The following is a 12,351-nucleotide window of genomic DNA, read 5'->3' as shown; positions in this document are numbered from 1 at the left end:
TTTCTTCCTTCCTCCCTTCCTCCCTTCCTTCCTCCCTCCCTTCCTTCCTTCCTTCCTTTCTTTCTTCCTTTCTTTCTTTCCTTTCTCCCTTATCTTCTGTTTTAGAATCAATACTGTATATTGATTCTAAGTCAGAAGAGTTATAAAGCCAGGTTCTCAACTGAGAGAGAGGGGACAGGGGAAACCAAGAGAATTTTGAGACATGGCTTCCGCCACCTGTGTGTGGGCCCTTATCACTTTATGGCTGAAACTAATAATGATTTGGCAATAACCTGCTGGTTGGGCTGCCTGCCTAAAATCTCTCCCCACTCCAATGGGCTGCAGAAATGATTTTGCTAAGATGCAAGTCTTAGCACTTTCCTATTCCATAAAGCTCCAGGGCTTCCGTATTACCTTTGAAATAAAGACAGACGTCTAAATTCGGTTTTTAAGTCCTTCCCAGGCTACCTTTCTAGTCTTTGCACGTGCTCACTCTCCTTCCTTCATACAAACTCCTCCCTCCCAGGCACCATTTCCTGTCCCCCAAGGCTCGAATGCTCTCCTCATTCCCCTCTTAGAATTCCTCATTCATTTCCTTCAAGGCTCAGCTCAAGCTCCCCCTGCTCCCAGAAGCCTTTTTTGACCCCTTCTAGTACTTCTCCCCACTCGGATCTATTTTGGGCCCCAGACAGAAGAGAAGTTCCTTGAGGGCAGGGACTGTTTCTTAATAAAAGCCTGTCCATGGGTTCCTTCCTGCTCCCTTATGCTGAGAGGAGCTGCAAGGTGCCTCCCCCATTGCACCCAGGAAGAACGGATGGGCTCCTTAGCTACAGGGTCCTCCCACAAGCCTGGCCTGCAGAGAGGGCAGTGAAGGGGGGGGTGGCACTGGACCACGGGTCGTGTGCCAGCAATGGGTAATCACATCAGAGCTGCCTGACTGGGCACCGATGAGCCCGCTGCTCAGTTTAACAAGAAGCATACACACCGCCGAGCCGTGTGCTAACTTGCCCAGTCATGCGGACAAGGACACGAGGAGGGTCTTGGAAATGGGCATTTGGGGGTGCAGGCTTCTGGCATGTGGGGGGACTACTGAAGAACCTCAAACACGAGAGGATCCTGGAATCCCAGAGTGGGGGAGGAGGGGGGACCCTGAGCAATCCAGCCACCCCTCCCCAGGGCCTGAGCTCTTCCTGCCTCCGACATCTCTGACGAGTGGCCGGCCATCCAGCTTCTGCTCAGCCACTTCAAGCTGTGGGCCACTCATGATCCCCGAGGGAGCCCCTCTGGACAGCTCTCATGGCTAGGAAGCTCTGGATACTGGAAAAACTTCCAGCGTCCCACAGAACTAGCAACGTGCCAACCTTAGTGTTCCCCAAACCGTGGGGCATCGTTACGGGTTCCATGCCCGCCTCACTGTGGGCATGTCCTGGCCAGCGCACTGGGCGACTCCACAGTAATCGGGATGCCAATCAAGGGATGCTTAGTGAAATTCAGCTTCCTCACCAGCAAGTTGGGAAAGAACGCTCATCATGCCCCGAGCTCTCCCTCGGTCAGCGCTCTCTGGATATTTAGCCTTCCTTTCCCTCACAAGTGAGGCCCCCCCACGAGCTCCCCTGGGGCGTCCAGAAGAGTCTCCAACACTTTTCCTCAGACCACACGCATTTCTTTCGGAACCTTTTCCTGCTGCCCCACTTTGTCCCCTGCCATATGGTCGGGGGAAAGCACTGGAGGGGCCTCAGTGAGGGCGGGATTCAAGGCCAAAGCTGTGGTGGAGGTCTGAACTCAGATCTGGTCAGGGGAGAGCCCCTGCTTGGCAGTGGGCACGCTGCCTCAAACCACAAAGACTGACCGCCATGCATGGCCTCGCCAGCCCTCTTCTGCCCCCCTGGTGCACACCTCCTCCCTGCGGGGCCCCATTCAAGGATTCCCTCATCCCTCTCCCCTCTTTTCTCTTCAGGTCATCCCCTTCATTTTAACAGCTGTCTCTCAGTTTGCTGCCTGACTCTGGAATGCCTTTGGTTCAGGCCTCTCTCCCCAGGCTAGAAAAATAGGGCGGCCCCTTTCTTCCCCAATATTTCCTGCACTCCCCCACAACCAAACACCACCAAGAGAAATGCTGATCTAAGAGTCAAAGGGGCCCTCTTTGGCCGCCTCCTCCTCCTCCTCCGGGTGTCAGGGAATCTAATCCATCAGTCAACCTTGGCCCGGTGCTCCACTGTAGAGATAGAGAGATAAAAGCAACAGTCTTGGCCTTGTGGGGGTTAGAGGCACCCAAGACCACACTGGCTGCCTTGGGGTCCCTAGCTGGGACAGGACCTGGTCCTGGAGAGGACTGGAAGGCTGCTGGGCCTCTGATGCCCAAGAAGCTTGAGATGGCAGTGGGGAAGGCAGAGAAACCCTGTCCACTGGTTATGTTGGCACAACTACCCACAGGATTCCCCTGGGCTCGGAGATAATAATAAGCAGCATCAGCATTTTATAGAGAGCTTTAGGGCTTGCAGAATCTCATTTGATCCTTACGATAAGCAGAAAGATAGGTGCAATCATTATTCCCATGTGATGGGGTCAAACCTGAGGCTGTCACCTTTAAGCTAAGTAAACTGGGGCTCATTAAATCTTTCTAGGCTACAAGTTTGGGGGCTTCTAGATTCCACATTAACAAGTGACTTGCCTGAGGTCACAGGGTTAGTGTCAGAAGCAAAATTTGAATTCAGGTCCATCTGTGTACTTTCCCACTATGCCATTTAGCTGAGACCTCCCTTCTCCTGAACTCTAGGGAGGCGAAGGCTGGCACCATGGTCTAGCCATGGAATGGACGGGACACTCCACATTACGGAGGGGGAAACTGAGGCCAAGAATATTTCTTGGTCCTCTTCATTGGTCTTGTTGTGTCTTTCCCTAAGAATGGGGTTGCCCAGTTTTGAGGGCAGAATCATGAAGATGGTTTCATAAGAATTCGCAAAGTCTGTTCTCCCTCTGTCCCAGCCAAAGGATTAGAATATTCCACTGAACATTTAGTCATTCCATTCAGTGAATGGGGAGGGGGCATGGAGGGAGGAAGCCCCTTAAGGGCAGGGACCTTAGCACCAAAGTGCTTTTCATGCACATAGTAGGACTTCTGCAAGTCTTTAAAATTAACTGAATTTTCCCCAAACTGTGCTGCTGCCATCCTCCCAAATGGTCCTTAAGCAGCAGCATCCAGAGCCCATGGGAGTGGGTCCAGCACACTCCTGGGTCAGAGGATTGGGAGGGGAGGGTGCAGTCATGTTGAGATGCTGAGTCTGCATCCTTTGGGGTTTTCTGGCCCTTGAATCTGTGTTTTCTCATTACGGGAGAGCCCCTGTCTGACCCCCACTCCCTGCTCTCGTTTAAGCCTCAGTTTCCTCACCTACACACGAGACCCACTTGCCCGCTCTGGTTCAGGGCTGTGGAGAGGCAAGCACTGGGCACACTGTCGGAGCCCACGCATCGGTGCCCCTTGGCCTGGAGGCTGGCTCCCTCCGCGCTCTCTTGAATGGAAAGGAAGGGCTCCTGGAGCTCCCTGCTGGGGCCGGACGTGCCCCTGCGGATGGCTCTCTAGCCTGGTTTCGCTTATGCCACGGAGTTATATCCAAGACAAACTTAGGGCAAGACCCCACGTCGCCTCCTTCCCTGGAGCGAGCTCCAGCCAGAGTGCTGGCCATTCTCTCCGGCCCCTGAGACCATCTCTAGTGGCCCGGGGCCTGCCTCTGTCCATCGCTTTCCTGGTAGCCTGCTTCCTGCCTTCAGAGAAACTAAGTCAGGCCACACGCCCCGTGCCCCATCCACAAACGGGCCATTGTGGGGAGGAGAAGGGAGGAGCAGACCCTTCTCCCTCGGGTCCCGCCAAGGAGCCTGCCCTGCCCTGCTTGTGGGGACGAGGAGTGGGTTTGGTGGGGCTGAGGAGAGCAGCCGGCCCACAGCAGGTCCTGGATGCTCGTCCTCTGACCCCCAGGTACCTGGGGCACGTCTCGGACCCCGTGCCAATGCCACGGCGGACGTGTAGGCCCCCGAGACCGTTCCTTTCCCATTTCCTCTTAGAGCTCCGTTGACAGGGACAGAGGCACCAAAGACCCAACAGAGCAAACAAAAGGCTGCCCTCCCTTCCCCCTCCAGGAGTGCCAGCCAGTGCCATGACAGCCCAGGCCCCGGACTCTGTGGGAACCCAGCCGGAGAAGCCTGAGAAGGTACCGTCACCCCTTCTTTCACTCAGCTCTGGGTGGGGAAGGGGCCGGGAGAGTAATCAATAGATCCTATGCCTGACCCTTCGGGCCTGAGCCGGGCAGATGCCTTTCTCCTCAGGGAAGCCCACCTGGAGCCATTCTTCCAGCTTAAGGCTATTTGCTCCAGCAGGGACATCCCGGGACCCCTCAGAGACTGCTCTAATTCTTGGCCCCTGTCAGCCCCAACCTCCTCCCTCCATTCTCCTTCCCTATTCCCTGAGAGCGACGCCAGGCTCCCCTGTGTGCCCCCTCCCACCCCCGCGCCGAGGAGAGGGGAGAACTCGCGGAATACCCCCACTGCCGCCTGGCACCACGGCCCCTGCCCGGACCCCAGCAACAAGCCCCGGCGGGCTCCTCCTAGAAGGGCAGTGAGTGGGAGGTCACCTCCCATCTCCCCAAATCTCCCTCCGGGATTCCTGCCACCCATCCCCCCCACCGCCGCTGAATTTGTGGGCACCACGTTTGTGCCCTCACCCCCTCCCCATAGGAGTAACTGCCGTGGTCCAGACAATGAGGCTGTATTGATTAGTCCAATTCCTGGGCACCTCCGGCCCGTCTCCCCGGGAGCCAGGACAATGCCCCTTTGATACACAGAGCAGATTCTCAGCAGGTCCCTGGGCAGGGGGAGCCCTCGCAGCCCCCACTCTCCTCCCCTATTCACCCCCCCAGCACACACACACACACTCACACACTCACACACACTCACACCACCTCTTCTCTCACTCTTTGCCCAGTTGCGACTTTCTGGGTCAGTTTTGTCGCGGCAGCTCTCCCCGCGCCTGCCCCCTCCCAGGAGACGAGCCGTTCGGCCCCTCGCCCTCCCTGCCCCCCCAAGCCCACGGGATGCCCAGGCCCGCTGGGGCCGGGCAGGGGGATGGTGGCTGACCTGTTCTGGGGAGAAGGGAGCCCCCTGACCAACACGGGCCTCCTCCGCCATCCTGGGACGAGCAGTGGGGAGCTCGGGCGGCTCAGTCCGAGACTCATTCACACCTCTGCCAGCTCAGCCCTCCCGCCTCCCTGGTACTCCCTCTGCCGCGCTTGGCCAACGTCAGAATTACTTTCACCTCATCTCCTCCCGAGCTCTGCCTTCTCCAGCGCCCCCCCTTCCCCCTCCCTCCAGTCCCCATGCAGCCGGACGCTCCAGAGCTGCCTCCGATGTTCTTTGCCTTGTTTCCCAGCAAGTTCTTGGAACAAAAAACACACAAACACTCACACCCGCAGAGGCTCCGCTACCCTCCCAAGACCCCAGCCCAATGGGGGGCAGCGAGGCCCTGGGAGTGAGTGGGGCCAGACAGGGGGCCCTCTGGCCCTGTAGGAGGAGGGGGCTGGTGCCCACGTACCCCTGCCATGACCGCCAGGGTCCTGGGTTCCGAGCAGAGAGGCCCCTGGATGGCCATGTAGTGCAATCTCTTATTTTACAACCTTGGAAACTGAGGCTCCGAGCCCTCTTCTAGGCCCTAAGCCGCCCCCCTACACAGCTCTGAGGGGGAAGTGCCCAGAGGTGAGGGGGCTGGGTTTCCTGATGCCAGGCAGGCCTATCCTTTTGCTCCCCTGCTTCCAGAGAGGGCTCCGAGTGCCACCATGACCCTGTGGATGCTGAGGGAAAGCCTCGCTCCCTGCTCAGGGCTCAGACACAGCCACTTTTTAATCCTGGACAGAAATAAGGTCAGCCAGGAACAAAAATGCCGGCTTCCCTCCGGTCCTGAGGCACCACCTAGGTACTGGCCAGCTACCAGGCCCAGAGGTCTGGGGGAGCAAAGGCTGGTCCCCAGGATCAAGGTAGGAAGGAAGAGACCCATCCTTCTGGGCCTGGCCTGGAAAGATGGGGGGCCCAAGTCTTGGGGATCTGAGCACTGCCCTAGCCTCCAGGTGCCCCCCTCTGGACAGGGAGTACCGCCACTGAGGTGGGGCCAGGAGGGGGAGGGGGTGCTCATTGACTCCCCAGCCCATTCTTGGGATGGACTCATTCCTGCTTCCGGCCCCTGGCGTGGTTACTGACTCCAGGAAGGGCCAGTCACCCATGAGGGCCAGGGTAGGCTCTGGGCTCTGGTTGCCCTGGCCTGGGCAAGGTGCCCAGAACACACAGCCCTGCCTGGCCGGATGGCTTTCCCCAGCCCTAGCCACGGGGACAGGAGGAGGCAGCAGCCCAGCTGGGCACTGGCCTTAATGAGGCCTCATTAGTGGCATCCAGCTGCTCCCAGGCCCACTTTCTGAAGCAGAGTCTCCTCAGTTCCCTTCCTGTGCCATGCGGACCACTCGGGCCCCCACAATGCCAGCGGGGCACAGAGACTAGAGGCCCGAGGGGGTCACGGCTGACTCCTCCCAGGAGGGAAGTCACTGAACTGAGGTGCCAATGGAGGTGCCAATGGGCATCAGAGGGCCAGCCTGGGGTGGCGTGTGCTCTGAGAAAGGCTGGGCTGTCAGGGAGGCCCAGGGAGGCCCTGGCAGAGATGGGGGAGAGGCCCAGGAAGAATGGGAGAGCTCCGGGCCCGGCCCATGGCACTTACTCTGGGTATCAGGGGCCACAGAGCCCCGGGATGGGATGGGGCTCCCCTTCTGGGCCTGCCTCCCCCAGGCCGTCGGGCTTCTTCCCTTCTGTACTTCATTCACTGAGGCTCGAGCCCCGCTCTCACTCAGGCTTACTGCCTGCTGGGCCGGGTCCAGCTGGAACAGTGTGTGGCCACATTTCTGGGGCTATTTCAGTCCCTCCGCCTGGCCCACCTGCCCCTCCCCATGGGCCCTCGGCTCTGTCACACCTCCCTGGGTCCCTGGAGAGGGAGGCCAGAGCCAGTGGGTCACCAGGGCCCGGGAGGACCTCCTCTCTGCGGGAGAGGGAGAAAACCAGCAGACAGAGGCCTAGGAGCTGGGCTTGAAGGAGTCCTGGCTGTACAGGCTATGGTCTTTCTGGGCCCAGGCCGGGGCAGTGCTGGGACAAGCCCCCCTCACTGGCCTAGCCCTAGAGGGGAGAGAGAAATCCATGAACCCCGCTCGCCCGCTGGAGGACGGTCCCTGCTCAGTCTGCTCTGCTCCATTGTCTCAACCCTGACCCCAAGAGTTTCCTGGTTTCAGTGGCATGGGTCGATTTGTGGGAGCCGGGAGAGAATGTGAGAAGGGTGTGACAGGGTCTTTAGGTGCTGGGGCAAAGGAGGGAGATGCTCTGGGGTCCAGAACAGAACAGCCCCAAGTGACCAATTTTCTCCTCTTTCATGAGCCCTTAATTCCCAGAAGCCACAGCAGAGGGACAATCAATGAATCATAGCACTAGCTTTGTTCTCTCAAAGTACACCTCGCCTTTCCCAGCTGTGGAATGGACACAGGAATGGCAACCCCTTGGTGACCAGCCCAGCCCTTGCTGTCCAGAGGATCTAGTCCACCCTTCAACCTTCTCCCTGCAGCCTCTGCAGCCCCAGACCCCCACCCAAGGGCTTCCTGAGAAGGGACTCATTGTGTTCTTACCAGGCCCCCCTCTATTCTGATCTGCTTCCACCCTTTGCATCTGCCCCCAAGTTGTCCAGCTGCTCCCCTTGCCTAGAGGCGCTGTGGCCAGCTGGCCTCTCGGGAGCCCATGTCCTGGGAGCCACTGAGGCGTGAGCGAGGCAGCCGAGCCAGCCTGGCAGAGCCCATCTGGGCTGGGAGGTATGGGGGGTGGCACGTGGGATTCAGGCACAGACACATGCTTGAGAGCTGCCCATTTTCACCATCCCCCTGCCTCCACGGCAGAGGCCCAAAGATAGGCTGGACCTATGGTGACCTCAAGGCCATCTGAGCTCGGGCAGCTGGGAACCACCCTAAATCCTATCCCTCGAGGCAGCTCTATTAGCCTCTTTGTGCCCATTGTGTCAGAAGATGGCCTTCTCAGGGCACAAATGGGGAAACCAAGGCCCAGGCTGCCGGCTCCTACGGAGATTATGGCAGGTCCGGGGTTCTCCTTCCAAAGAACATGCTGGAAGGAGCAGATGTGGCTGCCCCTGTCTGTGGCCAAGGGGAGAGCCGTTGTGCCCCTCTTCCCACACACTGAGAGGAGATTCAGTTGATGGCTGATGACAAGACAGCCCACGAGGGAGCTCTCATTCCCCCTGTTATTTGACTTGGCTCCGGCGGCTGAGGGGAGACGGAAGCTACACAGGGGGATTGGCCAGGAGGCCCTCTGACATTGCCCCCAACCAGGACCCCGATTCCGAGGGGCCCCAGAACCCCGGGGCTCATGCTGTCGTGTGAAGTGGGGGGGAAGCTGGGAGACGGTGCGGGGTGAGCTTCTCTGGCCAGAGCAGGCCAGAGCCCGGGGGCATGAGGGGCCTGTTTGGCCTGGGCTCCAAGGCTGGCTGCCAAGTTCTGCACTGAGACTGCACAAACCCGAGAGGAAGGACAGCTCCTCAGGTCCAAAATGGGAAGCCTGAGAACAGAGGTTTGCCCAGGATCCTCAGAGGGACAGAGGCCAAGACAGGATTAGAATCTCAGAGGCACCCAGCGGGACCTCCCATCCCTGGGATACAGACCGCGAGCAGCGAGCCCAGCTGCGGGGAGGGCAGAGGGCAGAAGCCAGGCCCCACACTGCTAACTTGGGCAGAGAGGGGAGCTCTGGGAACGGGCTTCTGAGCAGTCGCAGACCAGAAAGCCTTTCTGGCAGGAGCCAGGAGAGAGAGGCTGGGCTCGGGGCAGAGGACCCTGGCCCAGGGAGGCCCAGGCCTGCTTCATGCTTGGCCTGTGTAGGGACCCAAAGTTACTCCTTCCCACTTCTAACCTCTGGGCATTCCAAGAGCCTGCCTTCCTGGGCCTCCCTCCCCTCCATCGATTCAGCTCTGCTCCCGGACCCCCGAGATTTTGTGAGCCACCAGACACGCAGCCCTGAGTCTCTCGGGGCCCCCAGATCTCACACCTACTCCAGAATAACCCTCATCAGTTAAGTTCAGTCCCAGGGTGGGCCATTGTACCAAGGGGCCCCTCTTGGTTTTGGGACAAGACTCGAGTCTGACCTGAGTTAAGCTGTATCTCCCCACCCCCAGTCAATCTTAAATTTAAGTGGATGGGAAAGCAACAGAAAAAACAAATACCAGAGGAGGAGAAGGGGAGGGAGAGTGTTTGCAGAGACCTCAACCCCGTCCCGGGTCTGAAGCCCAGCATGGTCCAGAGAGAAACAGCCCCACAGCCCCATGGGATGTGGTCTAGGCAGTGGAGGCCGCTTGTTCCTGTTCTATTCCTCCCTGGGGGCCGTCCCTTAAACCTGGTCCCCAGAACACTACTCCAGCGGTGACCTACCTTCTTCCTGCCCCAAATCCAAGGCCTGACAGACCAGACCCATGTGAGGCAGTGAGCTCGGGCAATTTGCCCCACAGCAGGCCCAAAGGAAGGACGCAGAGTGACTTGTCCTACCACCCTATGCTAACTTTCCTAACTTTCGGACAGAGTAGATTGAGAAATGGAGAAAAGAAGTGAAGCCAAGAGCAATGCACCCAGGTGCTGCTTCTGCCCCTGGCCACCTGCCTTGGCCTTAAATGGTGCACCTGCTGACCCACTCAGGAAGGGCTTGACTCGTCTACTAGGCTTTGCTATGCCCAAGAATGGGAGGGAGGGCTCGGGAGTGCGTGCCACTCTGCCAACTTGTTCCTTGACCTGGATCCAAGGGTACTCACCTGCATCCCTTTGACATTCTTGAGTGCCATGGTGGCCCCAGGGAGTCAGGCTGCCGTGGGTGTGGGGCTCTGGGGTCCCGGGCAGCAGTCTTGGTCTTGGATTCCAGCTCTGGTCAGTCTTGGATTCCAGCTCTGTTCAGACCACTGGCATTAAGAGCTGAAGGCAAACCACGAGAGAGAGAGAGAGAGAGCAGAGGTCAGCGAGTGCATGGGTTGCATCAAGGGAGGAACCTAATGGACTTGGGGTGTGGGGCTTGGAGAACTGCTCTTGAATTGGGCTGATCAGGGGAACTGGATGGTCCTGGAAGCCTGACACGTTACAGCAGGGGTTGGCAACGTATGGCTCTCGAGCCATATCTGGCTCTTTTGAGGGCCAGATACGGCTCTTTCTGTAGGAGCCATAAAGTCCATTTTTTTTCAGGCACTGTTACAGGAGCAGCACTGTGAGCACTGCATGGCTCTCACAAAACTACATTTTAAAAAATGTGGCGTTTATGGCTCTCATGGCCAAAAAGGTTGCCGACCCCTGCGTTACAGCCTCTCAGGCTGGCAGGTTCCATCTTCTTCAGCCTGGAAGCACACCTTGCCTTCTCGTGGGTCCCCACACCCTGACCCCATCACCAGCACAGGGTATCTCTTTCCTGGTTCTCCTCTCTCTTCAGACCCTGGGTCTGATCTGATCACAATATCACAGACCCTAAGGGGCAAAAGGGACTTCAGAGGCCATGGATCAGACCCACGGGCCCTTTCCTCCCGATGGAAAAGGCATATTTTTGACTCTCCAGATGCCCAATTCTATGAAAGATTTTTTAAGCACACACGCACATGCCAATAACCCACAAAAACCAGACCTGGGCTTATGGCCAAAACCTTTATTAGCTGCCTGGATCACTGTCATTTTTCCCCTCAGAGGGGATGTGGCTCAGACCAGCAGCCCCTTCCCACCCTCAGCTCTTCCTATGAGCACTCTGCCCAGGGTTGTCATTGCCACAGCCTCAGGATCTGGGCCCTGCTCTGACTGGCTCTTCCAGGGCCTTCCATGGCACACCTGGCAAAAGGGATGAGAATTGTAAGGCTAAGTGGTGATTCCAACACCAATCTTTCCCCTCAGGGTTTCCAAATACTCAGGAATGTTCTGCCCTGTGTTGGGTTAAGCAGACAGGCGGGACCCTTCAATATAGGAGAGGTGAAGCTGAAAAATGATGGGCAGGGGACCTAAGCAAAGGCAGGGGCACCAGAGAGGGAGGGCTCCAGGGCCTAGGCTTAGGGTCGGGTGAGATCTGAAGAGGGCACTGAGTCCTTGCTCCTTATTTTATTTTATTTTATTTTATTTTATTTTAAGAAAACAGGCCTAGAGAGGCCATTTGACTTGCTTGAGATCAAACAGTTGTAAGTTAGTGTCTGTGCTGGCCTTCCAATCTGGTGCCCTGCCCACTTTGCCACAGCAGTGTGGCCAAAGCTAAGCACAGGGTGTGATATAGCAACATTAGGCTATAAGGAACTAGCTTTGGGCAGGTGGCTATGTAGGTTGGGCCTGGCCCAGATTCTAAGAGGCCCTATTCTTAGGGGAAGAAAATACTCCAGTTTCCTTGAGCTAGATGGGCTTGGACTTTTGACCACTGAAGTCCTTCCTGGATCCCCAGGAGAACCAGAAACAAGGCCTTCTCAGGGCTCCATGCCACCCTGCCCTGGGCCATGAGCAGCTTCCTTTCTCACCTTCTGGGCTCCAAGGGAAGGGGGGAAAACCCATTTTCCTATGCAAATCCCTCTCATGCTCCTTCCTCTGGTGGTTGGTCCTGTCCTGCCACTGCCACTTCAACCCCGGGCATTTGGCATGGGAAAGGAAGAGGCCCTTGCCCAGGCGGCCCTCCTACCTGTGGTCCTCTAAGGCTAAGCCTCCCCAACCTTCTTCTATTTCTTCTGAGCCTGCCCAGGGCTGGCATAGGAGGCCAGGGTCTTCCCCAGCCCGACTCCCAAACACACCCCACTTCCTCAAGGCTTTAAGTCGCTGCAGGCTTAGGGACCCGGGCCTCCCTCAGTTTCCCTACCTGGAGGTCTGCTGGTTGGCTGTTCTCGGGGGTGGGGGGAAGGCCGCCAGAGTGGGCGTGCCGGCGCCCCTGGCCCGCTCACCATCGCCTCCCCAGCCTGGCTGCCTCCGATGCCGCTGCCGCTACCGCTGCAGCAGCCGTGCAGCCCCCGCGGGCCCCCTTTGTCTGTCCTCCCTGGTCCCGCGCCTTCGCTCCCCACCCCCGCCCCCCTCTCATCCCCCAGCTTCTTCTAGGCTTTGGGCCTTCTTCGGGGGGCTAGCCTGGGCTGGGCTCTGGTAGCAGGGGAGGGGCGGGGGTGCGGGGGGAAGGGTGGAGACGGGCGGGCTCCCTTGCCCAGGAGGTCAGGGAAGGGGGAATGCGGCCCCTTTAAGGGTTGTCAAGCGGAGGGGCGCGGCCTCTTTGGGCAGCGCAGGCTGGCCGGGGGGAGGGGGCGGCTCCTTGGGGGGCAGGGGC

The 12,351-nt window shown here is 58.3% G+C and overlaps 1 protein-coding gene across 1 annotated transcript in view; it reads right to left on the bottom strand.

Moving 5' to 3' along the window:
• The window catches only part of SLC6A9 (solute carrier family 6 member 9), a 39,574-nt gene extending 29,575 nt beyond the window's left edge, over positions 1–9,999 (bottom strand). Inside the window, exon 1 of the mRNA XM_044676648.1 lies at positions 9,851–9,999. Coding sequence (XP_044532583.1) covers positions 9,851–9,880 — 30 coding nt within the window. The 5' untranslated portion in view covers positions 9,881–9,999. The remainder of the gene's footprint in view (positions 1–9,850) is intronic.
• Positions 10,000–12,351: the final 2,352 nt, after the last annotated feature.

Source organism: Gracilinanus agilis, chromosome 4 (genome assembly GCF_016433145.1).
Source record: "Gracilinanus agilis isolate LMUSP501 chromosome 4, AgileGrace, whole genome shotgun sequence".
Taxonomy (NCBI): Eukaryota; Metazoa; Chordata; class Mammalia; order Didelphimorphia; family Didelphidae; genus Gracilinanus; species Gracilinanus agilis.
This window is presented reverse-complemented; position numbering and strand designations above follow the sequence as displayed.